The following is a 21395-nucleotide window of genomic DNA, read 5'->3' as shown; positions in this document are numbered from 1 at the left end:
GCATATTTTCTGCAATTTATGATTCAATTACATCTAAGTTATTGAAATATCAAGGTTAAAATTGAAAATAAAAAATTTATCCAACTTCAAAACAAACACATGTTTTAAATTATGAGCCTGTTTGGATGAGTTTATTTTAAGCAGCTTATAAGCTAAGTCAAACGGGCCCAATTATTTTCTTGAGCTAATTTTAAGCACAAAATGACTTTAAGTTGGCTAGCCAAACACTCAAAAAAGCTGAAAACAGTTTATAAGTAACTTATAAGCCAATCCAAACGGGCTCTATACCTAGTATATCCCATTTCTAATCCAATGAACTAAATAAATAACTAGTAAAAACTTATCTAGGGATTATTTAGTCCCAAGATCATAATCCCAAGATAATTTTGTGCCAAACAACAAAAAAGAAAAAATTGAGGACCCCTTGCAAAATGTACATTTCTCTTACACCATTTAGATTAATTGGGGCTAATTTAGGAGGGGTTGGGGTAAGAAAAAATTTCTCATTTTTTTTAATAAAAGATAAAATATATGAAATAAAAAATGCGGTGTTAGGGGGTGGGGGAGGTAAGGTTTTTATTTTTGTAATTTTTTTTACAAAAGTAACATAAAATATGAAATAGAAAATTCCGGGGAGGGGGGTGGGTGGTGGTAGCGGAGGTGAGTGGTGGAGGGTGGGGTGCGGTGGGTTAGGGTTGGGGGTGAGTTGGTGAATTTTTTCCCGACCGGAAAAGTGTTTTCCCTCAAAATTTTAACAAAAACATTTTCTTCTATTTTGAGGAAAATGAATTGTTATTGAGTCTAGTGAGTTCATATATGCTCATATTTTATCATATTTTTATGGGTTAAAAAGAGACCTGAAACCCATATTTTACCCACCTGTAATATGAGTAACCAACTCACTAAAATGTGAGTTAAATGAGCTAATTTTCTAAATATGAGCTGAAATTGTCATCTCTACCTTATTTACTATTAGACTACTAATAAAAGAAAAATTACAAATAAGCCTGGATAGAGCTCAAGTAAATTACTCAAAATCCAGACACTAAGACCTCGTTTGGTGCATGGTATAGGCTGGGATATTCCAGCACTAATTTTTTGTACCGTGTTTGGTAGGAGGTATAAATTTATCTTCTACCAAACACGATACAAAATGAAGCATAATCTCAAGGGTGGGATATCACACTTATCCCAGGATTATTTTATACCACATTTTAGATGGTATAAAATAATCCCAAGAGATGGGATAAATTAGTCCTGAGATTATAATCTCGGGATAATTTTGACTACCTACCAAACGACCACTAAATAGAGTGCTAAACTTAAGGGTGAAACAACAAAAAGAAAAACATCAAGGACACTTTAAATTCTACATTTTTCTCACACCGTTTTAGATTAATGGGGGCTAGTTTAGGAAATTCACAACGTCACAACGATCCAAGTCATTATCTTGAATGAATAACCCCCTTTCCATTTTAAGGGTCAAACAACAAAAAGGAAAACATCAAGGATCCCTTCGCAAATAGTATACTTCTTTTACATCGTTTAGATTAATAAGGGCTAATTTAGGTATTTAACATAAACATACAACAAAACAATCCAAGTCATCATCTTTAATGAAAACCCCCCCAATTTTTCTCTGTATAACCCTAACTGTTCAATCTTCCATTTTTTTTTTTCTCTCTCAAAATTTCCCAAATCAAAAAAATAAAACCCTAAATCGCATCCTTATATAAACATAACCCAAAAATTTCATATATATATATATATATATATTTATAAACATACAATGCATATATCTAACAAAAACAGGCGTTTCGTATAAGTATTTCAAGGTTTGTCTAGTATTGAAAAGAAATTTTAGTTTTTTTTTTCTTGTTTTTTGTTTGTATTGAATGTGCTAGGGTTTGGAATTTGATTATTTGTGATGGTATTAGATTTGAATCTGTTTGTTTGATTGATTGATTTTTGTGTGTTCGATTTTTTTTTTTTTGGTTGTTGTTGAATGTGCTAGGGTTTGTAATTTGATTTTTGTGATGGTTTTTGGTGGCATTGGATTTGTTTGTTTGATTGATTGATTTGTTTATTGTGTGTTTGAAGTGTTTTTTTTTTTTTTTTTTTTGGTAATGGTGAATGGTTCAGAGCAAGGGGAAATTGTTGATTTGTCGATTAGGACAAGAATGAAGCGTGAGTTTGCGATGTTGATGAAGTCACAAGCTGGATGGGGGATTGGGAGTGGTGAAAAGAGGGGTACAAGGTTGGGTAGTCAGAATAGTCCTAGTAATGGGGGGAGTGGTTGTAATGTTAAGGGTTTGTTGAAAAAACGGAAAAAAGAGGCGAAAAACGGAGTTTTTAGTGAAGGTTTGGGGGATTCGAAGGTTGTTGTTGTTAGTGAGGAATTGGAGAGTAATGGGGTTGTGAAAAGGGAAGAAAATGCGGTTCTTTTGAGTGAAGAGGAGGAGCCGAAGAGCGATGTTGAGGTGTCTGCGAAAAAGCGGAAAACGGAGGTGAAAAATGGAGCTTTTAGTGAGGATTTGGGGGATTCTAAGGTTGTTGATGGAGAAATGGAGGGAAATGGTGTGGTGAAAAGGGAAGAAAATTTGGTTTTGTTGAGTGAAGAGGAGGAACCGAAGAGCGATGTGGTAGATTGCAATAGTGATGATGAGAAGAAAGGTAAACTGGATGAAGAAGTTGTTGGCTCTGATGAAAAGAATGAGACTGGAGAAGAAGGAAATGCTGACATGCAAAATTGTGGGGATGATACTGAGATCGAAATGGGTAAAAGAGCGAAAGTGAATGATGGTTTTATTGAACCAATGCCTGAAATTGTTCCTGAATTAGTTGTTGATGGTAAAGATGATCAAAATCGTGGAGATGATATGGAGACTGAAATGCCTAATACAGTGAAGGGCAGTGACTGCATTGTTGAAGCAATGCCTGATATTGTTCCTGAATTAGCTGTTACTGCTGAGGGTGATGAAAACGATGTGCAAAATCGTCGAGATGATAGTAAGACTGAATTGCCTAAAACAGGGAATGCTAGTGATTGCATTGTTGAAGCAATGTCTGGAATTGTTCCTGAATTAGCTGTTACTGCTCAGGTTGATGGTAAAAATGAGCAAAATTGTGGAGATGATTCGAAGACTGAAATGCTCAAATCAGGGAAGGCCAGTGATTGCATTGTCCCTGAAATTGTTCCTGAATTAGCTGTTACCGCTCAGGTTGATGGTAAAAATGAGCAAAATTGTGGAGATGATATGAAGACTGAAATGGCTAAAACAGAGAAGGCCAGTGATGGCATTGTCGAAGCAATGCCTGAAATTGTTCCTGAATTAGCTGTTAATGCTCAGGGTGATGGTAAAGACGAGCAAAAGGTGTTATTACAGACACCTATAAGGCGGTTTACTAGGTCTGCTTTGAAACCAAAAGAGGATGTAAAGGTATCTCAGTGCGATAGCATTAAGATTGAGGAGGTTCGCGAAACCGATTCTGCGGGAACTATGTCTGCTCCTGCAAAGTTGGAGTTGAAGATGTCCAAGAAAGTTGCACTAACTAAAATTCCCACAAAGTTGAAAGATCTTCTTGATACAGGTTTGCTGGAGGGTCTACCTGTTCGCTACATTCGTGGCAACACGAAGGTGAGTTTTAAAGGCATTTTTTGAGTTTCTGTTTGGCGATGACCTCAATTCTGTTCAGAGATTAACCAAATAATTGTAATTTAGGGGAGAGGGCGTCCAGCAAAAGGACTTCGCGGAGAGATTAGAGGGTCGGGAATATTGTGCTTCTGTGATAACTGTCATGGGACATCTGTAAGTGTAGCTTTTTGTATTTTCTTCAGTAGATTAGCTGAAGTATTGCTTATATGTTATATTTCTTTGCTCAATACAGGTTGTTACACCAAATCAATTTGAGCTGCATGCCAATAGTGCCAACAAACGTCCACCTGAATACATCTATTTGGAGAATGGAAAAACTCTGAGGGATGTATTAAATATGTGTAAAGATGCTTCTGATGATGAAGTGGAATTAGTGATAAAAAATGCCATCGGGAGTGCGGATGCCAAATTATTTGCTTCAGTATGCATGACCCCAAAGGAGTTTAAATCTACCCCTGCTCAAATTAGTGAAGCTAGTAGCAGGTATAAACATCTAGCTATTTTTGTGGTCATGGAAGCTTCTGTTTGTAAGCTTATACATTACTCTATAATTATTATCAAGAGCCTTGCATATTGCTTCTGCTTATGGTCCGATATTGCTATTCTAAACATCTTGAACATGCGTGGTCATACTATATAAAACTGCAATGTTGAATAAGGCTTGCCTGGGGTGCTTTTGCCAAGTTTGCGTGTACCTTTTGCTTTCAAAGTGACAGATATCCTTAAAAGGATGAAGATGTCTCTCATTGGCTGTTTTTGTTCAAATATGAAATATCTCAGTTGATATGCTAACACGGCTTAGCTTCCTTCCTTCTTGTCCCTTCCTTTTTCAATGTAGTGATCTGGTTAGAAGTTAGCAGCATAAGTTGGACTTTAGCCTGATGATTGTCATCCCTACTTCATCATCGAAGAATCGATTGTTGAAAAAGTAAACTAGATTCATCCCAAGTACATGAATACGCCTAGTTCATGCATTAGGAAATTAATGCTAAGATGCATGTATGCTTTTATTCATGAACTAGGGAATAGGAAAGTTTAGAATTAAATTATGATACATGTACTAGAATAGGTACATGTTAGAAGAATTCCGGTAAATACCTAGGACTATAATATTTTATGTAAGTCAAGTTGGTAGAAGAATATTTTCCACCACTTGTCTTCAAAGAGAAAATCATTGATTGAGAAAGCAAGTAGAGTGAAGTAAGAATCATTTCCTCCATGTGTCCTCAAGCAAGAATTGAGTGATTGGGAGTGCTTCTCCTCCCTAATTTTTCAACATTGATAACTACCAGAACTAAATCTGCCAACTTCATATATAGATCTATTTCTGTTGTCTGTTGTGGTAGGGAAATCATTCTGGTAAGAGTGAGATAGTTTAGCTTCACCAACTAAAAGAAAATGATATGAAAAATGTGGATACACATTCTTATCCCCAAACACGTAAAATAATTGAAATGGTATTGTCATATATTCTTCTTCAGTCTTATTACATCTGTTCTACCATGGGATGCTGCAACATTACCATTATGTTCTGTCCATGTTTTAGATAATTAAAACATTTGCCTCGTGTATTCCTTTGTATATCTTTTATTGTCTTATGATTCCTCACCTTCTTATGTCAATATGTGATTTTTCACCATTTGCTTCAGGTCCACATCATCTATGCCTGCTACAAAGTTGACCGATCGAATGCCTTCTGGCGGTGGAACTCAAAGCAAAGCTCACGGGAAGTTAACTAGAAAGTAAGACTTTTTTCTTGTTAAAGCTTTCTCTTCTTGGTCTTTGCTGATTTAATTTTTCCATTGCTCTGGCATCTAAGCTTTTTATTAGCTTTCATACTTTTATTGCTTCGTCATGGTGTTTCTTTGTGACTTCATCTTGCTCTGTCTTTACAGGGACCTCCGCATGCACAAACTTGTATTCGAGGAAGGTGCACTTCCTGACGGAACTGAATTATCATATTTTGTCCGAGGAGAGGTTAATATTCAACCCAATTAGATTGCTTCATTTTTAATTGCTCCACTTTTGTATTGTAACAGCTTAATAATCAACCCAACATTGGATATTCCATTTTTAATTGCTTGTCACATTTGTTGTTGTAAACATGCTAGCAGTTTGTTCACTAGATTTGTACATTCGTAGATTTCTGGTGCGCTTTTGATGGAATAGAAATTATTTACTTATCAAAGAATTGCTCACTAGCTTTTTTCATATCTACATTCTTTGGGATTTTAACTTGCTTGCTGTGTCCTGGCAGAAATTGCTCGAGGGTTATAAGAAAGGTCATGGAATTTATTGCTACTGTTGCAATACTGAGGTATGCAATTCCTGTGTTTCGTGAGTACTAAAATCAGCTGTCGTATGCTAATCCCTTGTGTTCTTACAGGTCAGTCCTTCACAGTTTGAGGCTCATGCAGGTTGCGCTTCTCGCCGGAAACCGTGAGTGTCTGTTTCTTATATGTGGTTTATTCTGGATAAATTGTGTAAGGGATCAGGGACATATCCAAGTCATTTTAGCGGTTTTACCCCTTTTTCTTATTGAGTTGCTGTTTTTACATTCCTTTTCTGGAAGGGTTGTGGGTATATGAAATATTAACGGATGGGCTGTTGAAGTCAAGAAGCAAGTTGTTTTTGAGACAGTAATTAATATTCTTCGAGTGCATGAATGGCTTTAGTGCAAATTCTTTGGCTGAAAGCTTTAGTTTGCCTTAATCCTTTTGCATTACTTTTTGCAGTTATTTGTACATATATACTTCCAACGGGGTGTCTCTGCATGAGTTGTCTATCAAACTTTCAAAAGAACGGAGGTCCTCAGCTGAGGAAAATGATGATCTCTGCTCCATATGTGCTGACGGAGGGGACCTCCTGTGCTGTGACAATTGTCCAAGAGCTTTTCACTCAGGTTAATGTGTTCTTTATTGTTGAGTTCTGTTATCAACTGTCTTTCTTGTGTTTCCTTTTAACAATTCAGTATTGAGCTGTCTTAGGAAGTTAAGATAATGCACCATGTTGATTGTTGCATATTTTTTTCTCAAATTCAATTTATAGTTCCATTTAGCATGGTAAAAGTGAGATAATGATATAACAATATGAGTAAATTGCACGGGATTTTTGGAAGGGCTACCGGAAAAAGCAAGACATTGTACAAAATGTGATGTAGGCAGGTTGAGTATTGTCCAGCAAGATACGGATGCCTATACAGTCAAGGGGGGCATATAACTTACAGAATACATATAGTCAACTGGATCTCCTCCCATTGTCCGTTGGGTAGCATTGTGCTGCATCAGCTATCAGATTGGGTGCTTGGTCTCTTGCATAATTGCTAGCTTCTTAACTTGGTATTAAAGACCATTCTGAATCATAAGGCTACTCATCATCATGCACTGCCTACGAACCATGTTGGATACTAAAGGGATGAACTCATCAGATAGTAATGTGATGGAGTTACATGAAACTCTAATTGGTGTGCAATCGATGGTCATCTTCTTTTGCTCTTTGTTGAACCTCTGCAGAAAAAAGATTCACTTTACTCTAGTTATTGGTCCACAAATTAGTGGTGGAGTCCAATGGGCTCTTCTTCTGTAACATTACTCATGGAAAACATGGAATTTACAGATAGACCTGTATGCTCCTTTTCTCGAAGGATGAAATACATTGTAAAAGGTGTCTGTGAAATGTCTCTTAACTTTTTAGTCACCTAGCGAACCTATATGGTGTATCAGTTGTCACTTTGTTCAAATAAGTATATTATGTGTTCAGAAAAAGGTTTTAATTGGTGCAATCAATTAGATTACCTACTTTATTTCATTTTACGTGGCACCATTTGACTTGACTCTGATTTTAGAATGTCAATTGACTTTGTAATATATTAATAGTGGTTAAAAAAAGGACAGTAATCTAGTTTTTTGAGTTAATTTGATAGGGAGTAAAATATAAATTTGAATAGTCCAACGAATTTATTTTTTGAGAATTGGATTAAATAATATTAATGCATTGGTGTCAAAACAGTTTGGGATATTAAAAAAATGGGAAGAGTTTGTCATGTAAATTGGTATAGAGGGAGTAGTTATTATGATGAACTACAGAAGATGTATTTTCAGGTGTAATGATCAAATTGCAATTTGATTTTCATGAGACATCAAACTGTGGATGTAAATGATTGACAAGCAACCTAGACCTTAGTTTTCACGTGCTCATTGCAATCTTGTTTCTGTTGCAGAGTGTGTTTCTTTGCCAAGTATTCCCACGGGTACCTGGTATTGTAAATACTGTGAAAATATGTTTGCAAAAGAAAGATTTGTTGAGAATAATGCCAATGCTATAGCTGCTGGGAGGGTTGCTGGAGTTGATGCCATCGAACAGATAACAAAACGATGTATTCGTATGGTGGAAGCTTTAGACACTGAAGTTAGTGTTTGTGTGCTCTGCAGGTCACATTTCTATTCCTTTTTTTCCATAACTAACTCGACTTATTATTGATGGCAAATAGTAGTCACATGAGGCTTGAAGTGATATATGAAATCTATTCAAGACTTGCACCTTCCATTATGTACTTTTGAACCAAACAGTTAAAGAATACTGACACAATTTTTTTGATTGTTTAAAAGAATAATGACTTAATTCTGATATCCAGGGTATTTTCTTTTTCTTCAAGGGGCAGTCTTTTTTATTTCTTTCTGTAGCGTATTATGCACTATGCATGACTAGACAAGGTTAGATGTAGTTTTAGATATTAGTTACACAGCCTCTCTACCCCCACAGTGGTAGGGGTAAGGTTTGCGTGGGAAATAGTATCAAAGCAATGGTTGAAAAGTTAGTTTGACAGAGAAAACATCACATCAAAGTCTAAATTTTAAATAGTTTAATTTATTTGAATTCTTGAGAGTTGTGGAAGTTGTAGAGAATTGGAATGTCAAAACACTTTGGAGCATTCCAAAATTGAGAAAATTTCATATAAATTGGACTGAGGGAGTATTACAAACTTGATAGTACCGAAGTGTTGGCATGTGTTCCAGAAATGCACTAGATCATGTTCCTATTGGATATCTTCGCATGGTAGTGATCATCGCATGTTCTCTATACAAATATCATGTCTTTGGTGTTCCATATTATTATCATGCTGCTGGATCATCAAATATGTATTAAGGCTTTATTTTTTTTTGGAAACCATTAGTTGTGTTTTTTCCTTCAGCTGCATAGTGAAAGATATATTATAACTATGTCAAATTTGAAAGTCTCGCACTGTTGCTATGCTATTCAGTAGTCTCATATCTTTCTTTGATGTTTGCAGGAATCAGGATTTCAGCAAATCAGGATTTGGCCCACGGACAGTAATTATTTGTGATCAGGTATTATTTTGTTAGTATTGAATAATATAATATCTAATGTTACCCTTTTGTGGATTCTCAGTAAGGTCAAGCATTGAAGAAGTTTTCTGTTGCTTTTTGCAGTGTGAGAAGGAGTATCATGTTGGATGTTTGAAGGAGCACAACATAGATGATTTACAGGTTTGCAGAATTTTCCGTTCGATTGCATGTTTTCCTATTTCTAGTATCTCTCCTACGTTCTTTGCATTGTACAAATACATTGTTAAGCATGAACATTTTTACACACACTGATCTCTAGTCAACGTTTGAAACCCTCCTCCTCACTTCAGGAATTGCCAAAAGATAAATGGTTTTGCTGCACAGACTGCAGTAGAATTCATTTTGCTCTGGGAAAGCTGGTGTCAGAAGGAGAACAGAACATTCCAGAGTCTTTGTTGAAACTTTTGAAGGAAAAGAATGAAGGAAAAGATTCAGAGAATAATGAGAATAACTCCAGTCTTGACATTAAATGGCGGCTGCTAAGTGGGAAAATGTCATCCGAAGAAACTAGGGTCTGGCTATCTGGTGCTGTTTCAATTTTCCATGTGAGTTTCTATTACTAGTTTCTTTCCTACTGCGCTTCCGACTCGGAAAAGAAGAAGCAGCAGCATAACCTCTAGAGACCTGCTAAACATTCCTATGAATTGCAGATTGTGCATCTTTAAGAACTCATTTTGCCTCTGAAATTAGAGAGAGAGCTTAAGTATCTTTTCCCATTATGTTCCTATTCTCTTTTCTATATGCGTTCAGGCATTTACTTGAATACTCTGGTTATTATACTTTTGTGTGCATTAAGTTAATTCCTCCCACCTTTAGAAAGCAAACCGAGCTCCTGAATATTTGCCTCTCTACCCTTTTTGAAATCAGAGATAAATAGAGATCATTCTTATGTTCTACAACAACATACCCAGCATATTCCCACAAGTCGGATCTGGGAGGGTGGGGTGTACTCATTGTTTTGGACGGCGCGCGGCGACTAAAGGCGACAAGGGCCTGCCTCGCCTTAAGGCGCGGCGCGCGGCGAGGCGCTCGCCTTTTTGAAGGGCGGCGCCAATAAATACCAAAAAATTAAAATATTTAATTGCATATGTAAATAATCAAAATCTCACTAGCAATAACAAATTAGCAAATATTTCAATTCAAAAATTAAAAGTAGATAGTAGATACTAAAAGTCCATAACTTGAACGAGTCAATGACTCAATAATTCATAAGTGACAAGACAAGCAATACTAAAATTAAAGCAATAGTGCAATACTAAAAGTCTATTCAAATTCAAGATCTTCAAGATTTCCAAATTCTTGATATCCAAGATTCTCAACATTATATTGCTCCTCATCTTCTTCCTCCTCGAGCTCGGGCTCGGTCTCGGTCTCGGACTCGGAGTTTTCATCAATTAAGCACCGAGAACGAAGTGAGCTTGTAGCAATAGTAGCTACTCTTTTGCCCTTGTTATGTGACCTTGAACTTGAAGAACCACCCCTAAGACTATAGATATTCTCCTCAACTCCAGACGCCCTAGAAACAGTACCCCAATCAAGATCACATCCCTCGTATACTAGTTCCTCTTCTTCATTTTGGGGGCATCCAATTAACCATTCATTTGCTTCGTCAATATTATCCAACAGAATTGGATCAACGGTATCGCCAACATCATAACGTCTCAATGTTCTATTGTACTTAATGTACACTAGATTGTTGAGACGCGATAGTTCAAGCCTATTCTTCTTTTTGGTATGAATCTGCGCATAAGTTGTAGAAACTAATTAGTAGATACTAATAATAATGTATATAGAAATTAGAATATAATAAATCTTCTTCTCACATGTTCAAACACGCTCCAATTTCTCTCGCATCCGGATGCACTACAAGTTAAACTTAATACTCTTATGGCAAGCTGTTGCAAGTTTGGAGTATGATTACCAAATACCGACCACCATTCAGCTATAAAAAAAAATTAAAGGTTTAATAATTATAAATAAGTCAAATAACTTAAGTAAAGCTATAAAAATAACTAAATCAACCCACTTACAAGGGGATGTTTTGTTTCTGTTTCTTATAGCCTGAGGCATACCAAAAGTCCCCAATGCATTTTTATACATATGAAGCTCTTTGATGAGAGCATCTTGTGTTGCATTAGGGACCATCTTATTAACACATTCAAAGTAACCATTCCACACTTCTGTTGATAAAGTCTTATTTTGATAATTAGTGTAAAACATTCCCGGGTTCAAAACATGGCCTGCTGCATGCAAAGGTCTATGAAGTTGGTCCGTCCACCGCCGATCAATGATTTCGAAAACTTTCTCATATTGCTTCCGATCACCATGAAAACCCTTTTCAATAGCTTCTTTGGCTCTATCCATTGCTTCATAAATATAGCCCATTGATGGTTTTTTTTCTCCATCCACCAAGCGAAGCGCTACTATCAAAGGTGAACCAACTTTAAGTGCCCTAACAACATCATTCCAAAAAGATGTAGAAGTAAGATGTCTGACAACTTCTTTTCCCAAAAGTTCCTTTGCAAATCTACTTTCTGTCCATTCGGTTGAGAAGATCATAGTTCTCAAGTTTTTCTTTTGCATGTAAAAAGATTGCAAAGTTAAGAAGGCCGTTGCAAATCTTGTCTTAGCCGGTTTCACCAAATTTCTTTGGTTTGGATATCTTCTCATCATGTTCAACAACAATGGTCTCATTGCTATGTAAGAATGTATCTTAATGGCCTTCTGAAAAACTGTAAAAGGATTATTTCAGTAGCTAAGTAATAAGTAATAAGCATATAGTAATATAGTATAAGCTATAAAGAAAGTTAGAGCTATTTTTTTTCACCTGAAGCATACGGGTTTATTTTGAAGATGTCACCAAACATCAAATTGATACAATGGGCAGCACATGGAGTCCAGTAAATGTGCGGGTACACACCCATTATCATGTCACCGGCTTTAACATTATCGCTAGCATTATCGGTAACAACTTGTATAACATTTTCCGGTCCAATTTGCTTCATAGTCTTCTCAAACAAGTTGAACATCTTGGTGGAATTTGTAGATTCATCACTAGCATCGACTGACCCAAGAAACACACCACCTAATGGAGAATTGACCAAAATATTGATGATCATTTTTCCATTTCGTGCTGTCCACTTGTCCATCATAATTGAACACCCAAACTCTGTCCATATCAATTTAGTTCCTCAATAATCTCATCTATCTTCTCCACCTCTTTTTTTAGATGAGTAACTCTAATTTCGTGATAGGTAGGAGGTTTCATTCCTGGGCCATATTGTCCTATGGCCTCAATGTATTTATCAAAACTTTTGTGATTTACACAATTAAAAGGGAGCCCTGCATCATATACCCATACTGCAAAAGCACTTACAGCGCGATCTCTTAGCAACTTCTTGGATGCATCAGACGCTGCCGTGCTACTGCTTCCCTTCCCCTTTGATGTTTGCGGGTAATAAAGATTCATGGGACCTTTCACATTGGCAGTCCGTGCCGTGGATGATGCATTGGATGACATTTTTTGTGTTTTTGAGGGAGGAGGCCTCATTTCATCATCTTCATCAGAGAGATTAGCCAAGGATGGTTGGTGCAACATTTGAGTTTTTAACAACTGTTTACTTTCAACATACTTTTTTACTTCTTCCCTAATTTCAGGAGGACAAGTTCCACATTTTTTTACATTTCTGTAACCACCAATCAAATGTTGTTTGTGTCGAGTAATTCCGCCATTGAAAGTTTCTCGACAAAAAAGATACATGTGACTGAATCTTTTGTTGGGCCTTTGGCACCATAATTCCAACCTATGTCTTTTTTGCTAGCGTCCGACGATTCCATTGAATTTGAACCTACTGTTTATAATTGTATAACAAAATTTAAACAATTATTGAACAGAAAAAATAGGAGCAAAACAACCACTGTCTCACTGGTCCAAACAGAGAAAAAAAAAACAGAGGAAAAAACAGAGGAGAAAAAAACAGAGCAATAAACAGAGGTGAAAAAAACTGAGGGTAAAAAAACAGAGGAGAAAAAACAGAAAAAGAAGAAGAGAATAGAAGAAGGAAAAAAAACAGAGGAGAAAAAACAGAAAAAGAAGAAGAGAATAGAAGAAGGAAAAAAAAAACCAGAGGTGGCCGGAAATAGGCCAATTGTCGCCGGAAAAAAAAGAAGAAGAAAGAAGAAGAACAGACGAAGAAGCAGAAGTCGAAAATACAGGAGGAAGAAAGAAGAAGAAAGAAGAAGAACTGAAGAAAAACAAGAAGGAGAAAGAGACATACCTGAAACTTTCCACTAAGAACTTAGTGGAGCTTTTATTTATTAAATAAAGAAAACAAATTAGTGTCAGACAACAAAACGGGAAAAGGGGACATGAAAAGAGTCCTCCACTTTATTTAAGTCCTCCACTTCTTTTAATTGTTTTTTTTTTAAATTCTGGTCGCCTCGCCATGCGCCATTAGCGCCTTTCTCGCCATTGGCGCGCCTTTTGAAGGTCTGCTCGCCATTAATAACACTGGGTGTACTTAGACCTTACCCCTACCTTTGTGGAGTAGGGAGGTTGTTTCCAGTAGACCTTCGGCTCAAGAAAAATATATTAATACATTTCCGATCATGCTAGTATAGTGCTCTGTTTCCTGTTTCCTTTCCTACTCTAAGCTTTGTCTGAACAATTCCCCCTTGTTTTCATGATTAATTCAAATACCCTGTTAGGTTAAGAAGTCACTTTCCTCCCTAGTAAGAAATTCGTTTTGACACCCACAGTACTTTTCAGGCTCTCGGCTTGTTCCAATACCAGTTTCTCATCTCAAATTGGTATAATATTGGTCCATTGTCTTAGAGTTTTTCTTCTGTTTTTTTTACTCCCTTTGTACATCAAATTGGAACCTTCTTTTCGGGGGTGGGAATAGGAGCGTCACGAGCCTTAGTTTAGATGTGGGTGCATTTACATCCCTTAATTTGGGGGTTTTTTCTCTCCACAAAACTGACCCTTAGTCTGGGTTTGGTTATATCTATTTCTCTCTCTCTCTCTTTTTGAGGTACAAAATTCCAATCAGCTAGCTTACAAGTCACAACCCAGCCTAGCCACTGCTGTCATTGCCCAACTTGATTTTTAGTCGTTTTGTGCTTCAGGAGTTCCCCTTTATTTTGTATATTGATCAAGTCTTAGGTTGGTGATTATTTTTGAATGAACTATTATGAGCCCGTTTGGATTGGCTTATAAGTTGGCTTATAAGTTGATTTTAGCTTTTTTGAGTGTTTGGCTGACCAGCTTAAAGTTATTTTGTACTTAAAATAAGCTTAAAAAAATAATTGAGTCCATTTGACTTAGCTTATCTAAAGCAGCTTATAAGCTGAAAACAACTTATAAGCCAAAAAAAATAAGTTAGACTACCCCAACTTATTTTTTTTGACTTATAAGCTGTTTTCAGCTTAAAGGCATAAGCCCATCCAAACAGGCTCTATGACACCCTCGTTTTTTAAATGCAGTTGTCTCTGGGCCATTTCGTGTGCTCCTCAACTATTGCACCTTTTGCCTGCTACCTCCCACTAACAACTATTGACTCAAAAAAAAAAAATCTCCCACTAACAACTACTATCTAACTCCTAGCATAAAGCAAATGAATTGTTATAATCCTATTCAGAATGCCCCGGCTAAAGTTTGTGGGTATGGTATTGGAATCCCATGTGTTGCTGCATTTGCTGCCTTGTGTTGCTGCATTTGCAGTTCACTTAAAAAACTCCAGTTGTATTGTATCCTAAATGTTTTAAAAGGCGGGGCATAAGGCGGGGTGTTTTACATACGCCTCGACGAGGCGTAAGCCTCGAGGCACGGGGCGTATGCCCCATGGTAGTATTTCTTAAAATAATATAATTACAATAAAAAATTTTAAATAGGTAAAATTACATAAAAAAATAAAAGAAAACTGTAAATAAATGATATATATATATATATACATGTGTGTGTGCGCGCGCGCGCGCGATCCTCACAAAAAAATTATCAAAGCAATCCATTATACACAGCTTATAATTTGTAATTATATATAACATAATTTTACAAGTATAAACAATACAATGAAATAAAAGCTATTATGAAATGCAAATCAATTCTAACATTTTAACTTTCAAACACGGAAAAAAACATAGTTTCTTAAAACACTATTACTATCATACTATTCATTTTATCTCCCTATAAGCAAATAATCAATAAAATTTATCAATATTACAATTAGAACATAACTTCTTCATGAACAAAAAATAGAATTATATGATAATTTTGATACATAGGACTTATGACCAATGACAAGTGAAAATGTACAGTTCCGCTATGTGTTTTTTTTTAAAAAATTAAGTGATATTCACCCTCACGACGTTCTCAAATAGTTAATATCCAATACTACGACTTGTTATATGAGTTACACCCAATCTTCTATTTCTATAGATGAAAAACTATTAAGTATCATTATTTTATTAAACAATTATGAGGGTGAATGATTTTAATTAAGGAATTTAAAATATAATTTGTGTAAGAACTGTTAGGCGAGCCTCGGGCGTTGGGCGTTAGGCGTGTTTAGGGTGTACGGTTGGGCGCTTAGGGCGTAAGCCTCATAGGAACTAAGCCCCGCACGTTAGCCCCAGGGCGTTTTGCCACTGCCCTGCCCCGAGGCGAGCTCCGGGGCGAGTCCTGACACTGCCTTTTAAAACAATGATCCTGATTACCTATTTGCTAATATAGTTTAGAGGTAGATAATTGAGGTATGCTTGGTAGTTCCCCATGCGCTAATAAGTGATGCTTATTGTATGTATAATATAATATATGTGAATTTAATAATATGTTCTTTGCATTGTGGTATAGGAACGATTTGACCCAATTGCTGATGCAAGTACTAGCCGTCTAGATTTGATCCCACACATGGTCTATGGGTAAGTAATAATGTTCTTTTAGCTTCTCATTTGATCTGTCATTTCTTGTGAATACATTTAGTTTAGTGGACATAACCTCCATCACTTTATTTACATATCATTTTCAGAAGGAATTTCAAGGACCAAGACTATGGAGGGATGTTCTGCGCAATACTATTGGTCAAGTAAGAAACCACTTAACCATTGCTCCAAATAAGTCTGTCGGTTAACCCAACTAATTCATTTTCCACTTTGCAGTTCATTGGTTGTTTCTGCTGGCATTATCCGTATTTTTGGCAAGGAAGTGGCAGAACTGCCTTTAGTTGCGACAAGTACTAAATGTCAAGGACAGGTGACTCACTTAAATTTTAAGCTTACAATGAGTCTGATTTCAGGTTACGCTATTTCGATATACCTAGTCTTTCAGTGTTTGTAACTAATTAAAAAAATTCGTTTTTCCTGCACAGGGCTACTTTCAATCTTTGTTTTCTTGTATTGAGAACCTTCTGCAGTCCCTGAATGTAGAAAACCTTGTACTTCCTTCAGCAGAAGAAGCAGAGTCAATCTGGACAAATAGATTTAGCTTTAAGAAGATCGACCAAGAACAGGTATCTTGATATATAAGAAATTGTGCATTGCCTTTCGTCTATCCCTTTTCTATGTTTTTTTTTTTCCTGTTATAACCCATGCATCATTGCCCTTGCAGCTGAAAAACTATCGGAAAAATTACCAGATGATGGTTTTTTCTGGAACGTCGATGCTCCAGAAGCAAGTCGGGAGTGCTAAATCTGATGATTAAACGTTGGCCTTGTGTCCTTTATTTTACCAAAGGGAAACAATTGAATTTTAGAGAAGATGCATGATTTGTTCTGCACATATTTTGTGGAAAATGGGTTCGATTTTCTTTCCTATGACAACGGATGTACAGTGCTCTAGTTTCATTTTGGTGGTGTATATAGGGGAATAGTTTAGTGTCTGTGAATGTACATCAGTTGTTAGTAGGGGCTATTATTTGGAAACATTGGGCTATCTCAGTTTTGGAAGTTGCCAACTGTGAAATTCAGCAGGATTTAGATGTAGTATGTTATCTTGTTTCTCTCAAATGAGAAGGTCCAATGCTACTTAATGGCTCCATTTTTGCTACATTAACAATTGAAAAGTCGCCTTTGTTTATCATAGTACTTTTGATTTGTTATTTTAGTCATTACCAACGCTCTTTCCTTTTTGTTGTGTGTTTATTTGTTCGATGAGCGGAATATCTGTCTGGAGACAAACCTTGGGCCAATCGCAGCCTCGGGGATAATGGGTTCACTCCTCTATCCTTCTGCACTTAAATACACTTAATTCCAAGGTCGTTTAGTACGCGGGATAAGGTTGGATATTCAGGGATTTAACTTTGAGATAAATTTTATACTTTCAGCCAAACAAGGTATAAAATTTATGCTAAAGTTAGTCTATGTTAACCCATCTTATCCCATTATTTTTGGGAGGTGGGATAATTTAATCCCAGAACTATAATCCCAGGATTAATTCATTGATTTTTACTCCTGAAAACAGATAAGATGTTTTAGAGCTTGAGCAGGAGTAACACTCTTCCAAATATAATTATTTTCCGACAATTATCATCTCAAATTGATAACAGCACTTACTGAATAGTTAAAAGGTAAAATTGGCCTCTTTTTCTTAGATTTAGAAACAACCGTCAGTACAAAAAGTATTTTGAGCTATTTGGATAGTTGGAGGGTATTTCTGAACTAAGACGAACATTTTTAATCAAAAAATGTAACTCATGGTAAAGTCGACCTATCTCGAATAACTTAGGAATATTTCTTACCCTTTCCCCAAAATAATTGTCCCATTAGATATGCAAGTGCTATGCAGAGGACGATTTCAAACCAAATACTAATTAATAGTATCTCATAAAAATTAAGAGAAAATACACAAAAGATCCATCCGAATAATTGGAATTAAACCTATAACTCAATTTCAACTTTTGTGGATTTTTCTTTTTTTAAATCCTCAATAAATATAAAATTTTGAGGTAATTTTGCAGTTCATTCATTTTACACTTAAATAATCTTATAAATATAAAATTGCAGATTTATTTCTGATGTAAATAACGAATTCCATATCATGTATGGAAGGTTCTAGAACTAAGCAACTATTTTTACATTAAGCGGGAAACAATTCAAAATTCAAAATTTTAAAAATGAAACGTTATTCTCCTTTTATAATAATTTAAAAACTTCTAAATGAGGCATAAAACAATTTAGTTTATTTATTAAATAGGGCAACGTCATAAAGCACTAAAATCCATTTTTCCTTTCATTTTTCTCATTTTCGTCTCCACTCTCTATCACACAACAAAGAGGTAATAATTATTTTAGCTGAAAAATTAGGTTTTTTTTTTCTCTTTCCTTTTTCTATTACAGATCTATTTAATTAATAATTGTTTTTGTGAATTAGTGTTTTTTTTTGCAGTTAATTTTGAAGTGAAAAAAAATGGGACAGATCCAGTATTCTGAGAAGTACTTTGATGATACTTACGAGTACAGGTATACTCTTTATTTAATTAATTTGAATTTTTATTTTAAGTATTTTGGAAATTGAGTGTTTGTAGTTTTTTCGTAAATTATTTTGATGTTACCTTTTGTTTAATCCGTTAGAATTTTTTTAGTAATTTATTGTTTTTTGTAGTGTTTTTTTAAATCGAGATTTAGTTGTTTTTGTGTTCCGCTTTCTTTTTTTTTTTTTTTTTTTAGTTAAATCGGTTTGAATATTTTGTAGTTTATTGCTTTTTTGTAGTGTTTTTGAAATCGACAGTTAGTAGTTTTTGTTTTCCACTAATACACTGTTTTTCTGGATTTGGATTGTGTTTATTTAATCGGTTTGAACTTTTAGTAATTTATTGCTATTTTTTTTTGTAGTGTTTTGATAATCGAGAATTTGTGGTTTTTGTGTTCCGATTAGTTTTTTCGCAATTATATTAGTAATTTGGAGTTTTTTTTTTTTTTTTTTTTTTTTTTGATTTTGGATTTGCAGGCATGTTGTTCTACCTCCAGATGTAGCGAAATTGCTTCCTAAGAATCGTCTTCTCTCTGAAGTGAGTGATCGATCGCCTTTACTCTTAGGGTTTTGATTGTATTCATAGTTGAACTAGCAAATGATAATCACTGATATTGTGTGCATTCATTTTTGGAATTTCTTCAATTGAAATGCTAATCAAAATAAATGATATCGTGCCTGCTATTTCTTCATACTCCGGAAGCAAGCCTCCATTTATTGGGGAGAGGTAATTAGACACGACATGACGCAGTTACAGTTTACCAAGGACATGACCTTAGATAGGAGGGTTTGGAAGACTCAGATTAGGGTAGAAGGCTAGTAGATAGTCTCGTTGTCCTTTCTTATTAGTAGTCGCATTATCGCAGTATGATTTCTTGTGCCCTGATTTCTGCTATTATCTGTTATTTCTTGTGCTTTGATTATCCTATGTTATCTGTGTCGTTTGCGTTATTTCATTTCTATATTGCTTTGAATCTCTTAGCCTTATCTGACCTCTTTTTATGCTTTTTATTGAGCCAAGGGTCTTTCGGAAACAGCCGGTCCTACCTTGGTAGGAGTAAGGTCTGCGTACACTCTAACCTCTCCAGACCCCACGTTGTGGGATTTCACTGGGTTGTTGTTGTTGTTGTATCTTTTTAATTTTCGTGGAGTAGTTGAACTGGCAAATGCTAATAACTGATATTGTGTGCTTTCATATGGGAATATCTTCAATTGAAATGCTGAGTTGATCAGTGACGACGTGTGTTTTAATTTCGGAATTTCTTCAATTGAAATGTTAAGTCGAATGATAATCAATGACATTGTGTTTTTTCAGTTCGGAATTTCTTCAATTGAAATGCTAAGTCGAATGCTAATCAATGAAGTTGTGTGTTTTCCTTTTGGAATTTATTCAATTGAAATGCGCAGTCAAATGAAAATCAATGATGTTGTTGTGTTTTCATTTCGGAATTTCTTCAATTGAAATGATAATCAGTGCAGTTGTGTGCTTTCATTTCGGAATTTCTTCAAATTGAAATAATAAGTCAGATGATAGGCAATGATGTTGTGTGTTTTCATTTTGGTGGAATCTCTTCAATTGAAATCCCAACTCAAATGCTAATCAATGATATCGTGTCTGCTATTTAGTTTAGGTAGTCCTTTTGCACTAACTGAAAACTCACTGTGGTTTGTACCACTTTGTTTAGACTGATTTTGATTTCTGTATTGCATGTTGTTTACGTTGTGTTTGCCTTATTTGGTTGATTATTAGAACGAGTGGCGGGCAATTGGAGTTCAGCAGAGCAGAGGATGGGTGCATTATGCTATTCATCGACCAGAGCCACATATCATGCTCTTCAGGAGGCCTTTGAACTATCAGCAACAACAAGAGAACCAGGCTCAGCAAGCTATGCTTGCCAAGTGAAGAAACATGTCTCTCGTTTCTTGTTTGTAATGAGTATCAAATCATATACAGATAGTAACCGTTCATTTCATCTAGAAATGATATGATAGCTTATGGATGTCTAGTTAAATATCTGGACTTCTGGATTTTAAAGATGTTAAGTACTGTGTCATGTTTAGCTCTTCATATTGTGGAGTTTAGGTATTGAAATCCTGCGTTTTAAATGATCATATCCGTGTGCTTAGAATTTGGTGATCTATGAAGTTTCACTTGATGGATTTTGACCTGTTTGCGCTTCTTTAGTTGGTTGTTTGTTATGTATTGGTGGAGATGCACATTCTTTTAGTTGTGATTCTGATGCCCTACATTTTTTTTGTTGGCACCTTTCTAGTAGTTTGATGCATACCCACCCACTACTATCTGTTTGTTTTCATTTGGTTTTTGGTCAGTTTTAACTTCTCAAAAGGAACACGATGGTGATTTTAACCAAGTAATATGACTTTTGTGACTTGTTGAAACATTTCACGTCAAGAGAACACTATTAAGAGATTGAATCTAGGGGAAATTTATTAGTTGCTCTAGTTAAACTACCCTGTTTATGGTGTGAGTCTATTAGATTTTGTGGGGACTATTTACTAGTCTAATTATTAGTTTTAGCACTATTTCAGATGCTTGATATGTGTCTATCAGATTATGTGGGGACTATTTATTAGACAGATTTTTAGTTTAGCTCAGTGTCAGTTAGATCAGTACTCGACTCTGCATCTCAGATGCTGAATATGAACCATATTATTCAGGTCATGAGTTTGTAGGACATGTTTTTCATTGAATACAATGCGTTCGTCAATGTGCAGGACCACTCAACCTGATTCTCATCTTACCAATTTTGTGAGCAAGTACTCCAACATGACATATCTTGATTATTATACCATGTTACTGTGTTTCCCTGTTGACTTGAATGAGAGGAAATTGACTCCCCATCTGTTGAGCTTCCCCTTTACTATATTCGATCTAATTTCCGTTAACTGA

General features: G+C 35.7%; 2 protein-coding genes across 4 annotated transcripts; both read left to right on the top strand.

Annotated features, from left to right (window-relative positions):
* Positions 1-1624: 1624 nt before the first annotated feature.
* Positions 1625-17144, top strand: LOC132600489 (uncharacterized). Of its 2 annotated transcripts, XM_060313697.1 has the most exons (18): positions 1626-1835; positions 2143-3638; positions 3723-3809; positions 3889-4139; positions 5306-5398; positions 5552-5633; positions 5914-5973; positions 6043-6095; positions 6392-6558; positions 7876-8086; positions 8947-9004; positions 9107-9163; positions 9313-9567; positions 15873-15940; positions 16048-16104; positions 16178-16271; positions 16387-16527; positions 16626-17144. In XM_060313697.1, exons 2-18 carry the CDS (start codon positions 2181-2183, stop codon positions 16716-16718), a joined length of 3285 nt encoding a protein of 1094 aa, XP_060169680.1. In that variant the 5' UTR covers positions 1626-1835; positions 2143-2180; the 3' UTR covers positions 16719-17144. The 2 variants fall into 2 exon arrangements, with proteins under 2 accessions (XP_060169679.1, XP_060169680.1); XM_060313696.1 differs by having other exon boundaries at positions 1625-3638.
* A 1019-nt stretch (positions 17145-18163) lies between these two features.
* On the top strand, positions 18164-20644 carry LOC132600487 (cyclin-dependent kinases regulatory subunit 1-like). Of its 2 annotated transcripts, none has more exons than XM_060313694.1 (4): positions 18164-18290; positions 18386-18474; positions 18962-19022; positions 20235-20644. In XM_060313694.1, the coding sequence occupies exons 2-4, from the start codon at positions 18422-18424 to the stop codon at positions 20385-20387; spliced, it is 267 nt and encodes an 88-aa protein (XP_060169677.1). In that variant the 5' UTR covers positions 18164-18290; positions 18386-18421; the 3' UTR covers positions 20388-20644. The 2 variants fall into 2 exon arrangements, with proteins under 2 accessions (XP_060169677.1, XP_060169678.1); XM_060313695.1 differs by having other exon boundaries at positions 18210-18290; positions 18401-18474.
* The last annotated feature ends 751 nt before the right edge of the window (positions 20645-21395 follow it).

This window comes from Lycium barbarum, chromosome 6 (genome assembly GCF_019175385.1).
Source record: "Lycium barbarum isolate Lr01 chromosome 6, ASM1917538v2, whole genome shotgun sequence".
Classification (NCBI taxonomy): Eukaryota; Viridiplantae; Streptophyta; class Magnoliopsida; order Solanales; family Solanaceae; genus Lycium; species Lycium barbarum.
The sequence above is the reverse complement of the archived record's forward strand: the minus strand, read 5'-3'. Positions and strand labels throughout refer to the sequence as shown.

Excerpts from the sequence above, each read along its gene's own strand:
- LOC132600489 (XM_060313696.1), top strand. The coding sequence starts at position 2,127 with ATGGTGAATGGTTCAGAGCAAGGGGAAATTGTTGATTTGTCGATTAGG. Across the intron at positions 5,974-6,042 it reads GCTACTGTTGCAATACTGAG|GTCAGTCCTTCACAGTTTGA; the intron begins GTATGCAATTCC and ends GTGTTCTTACAG. Across the intron at positions 16,272-16,386 it reads GTACTAAATGTCAAGGACAG|GGCTACTTTCAATCTTTGTT; the intron begins GTGACTCACTTA and ends TTTCCTGCACAG.
- LOC132600487 (XM_060313694.1), top strand. The coding sequence starts at position 18,422 with ATGGGACAGATCCAGTATTCTGAGAAGTACTTTGATGATACTTACGAG. Across the intron at positions 18,475-18,961 it reads GATGATACTTACGAGTACAG|GCATGTTGTTCTACCTCCAG; the intron begins GTATACTCTTTA and ends TTGGATTTGCAG. Across the intron at positions 19,023-20,234 it reads AGAATCGTCTTCTCTCTGAA|AACGAGTGGCGGGCAATTGG; the intron begins GTGAGTGATCGA and ends GTTGATTATTAG.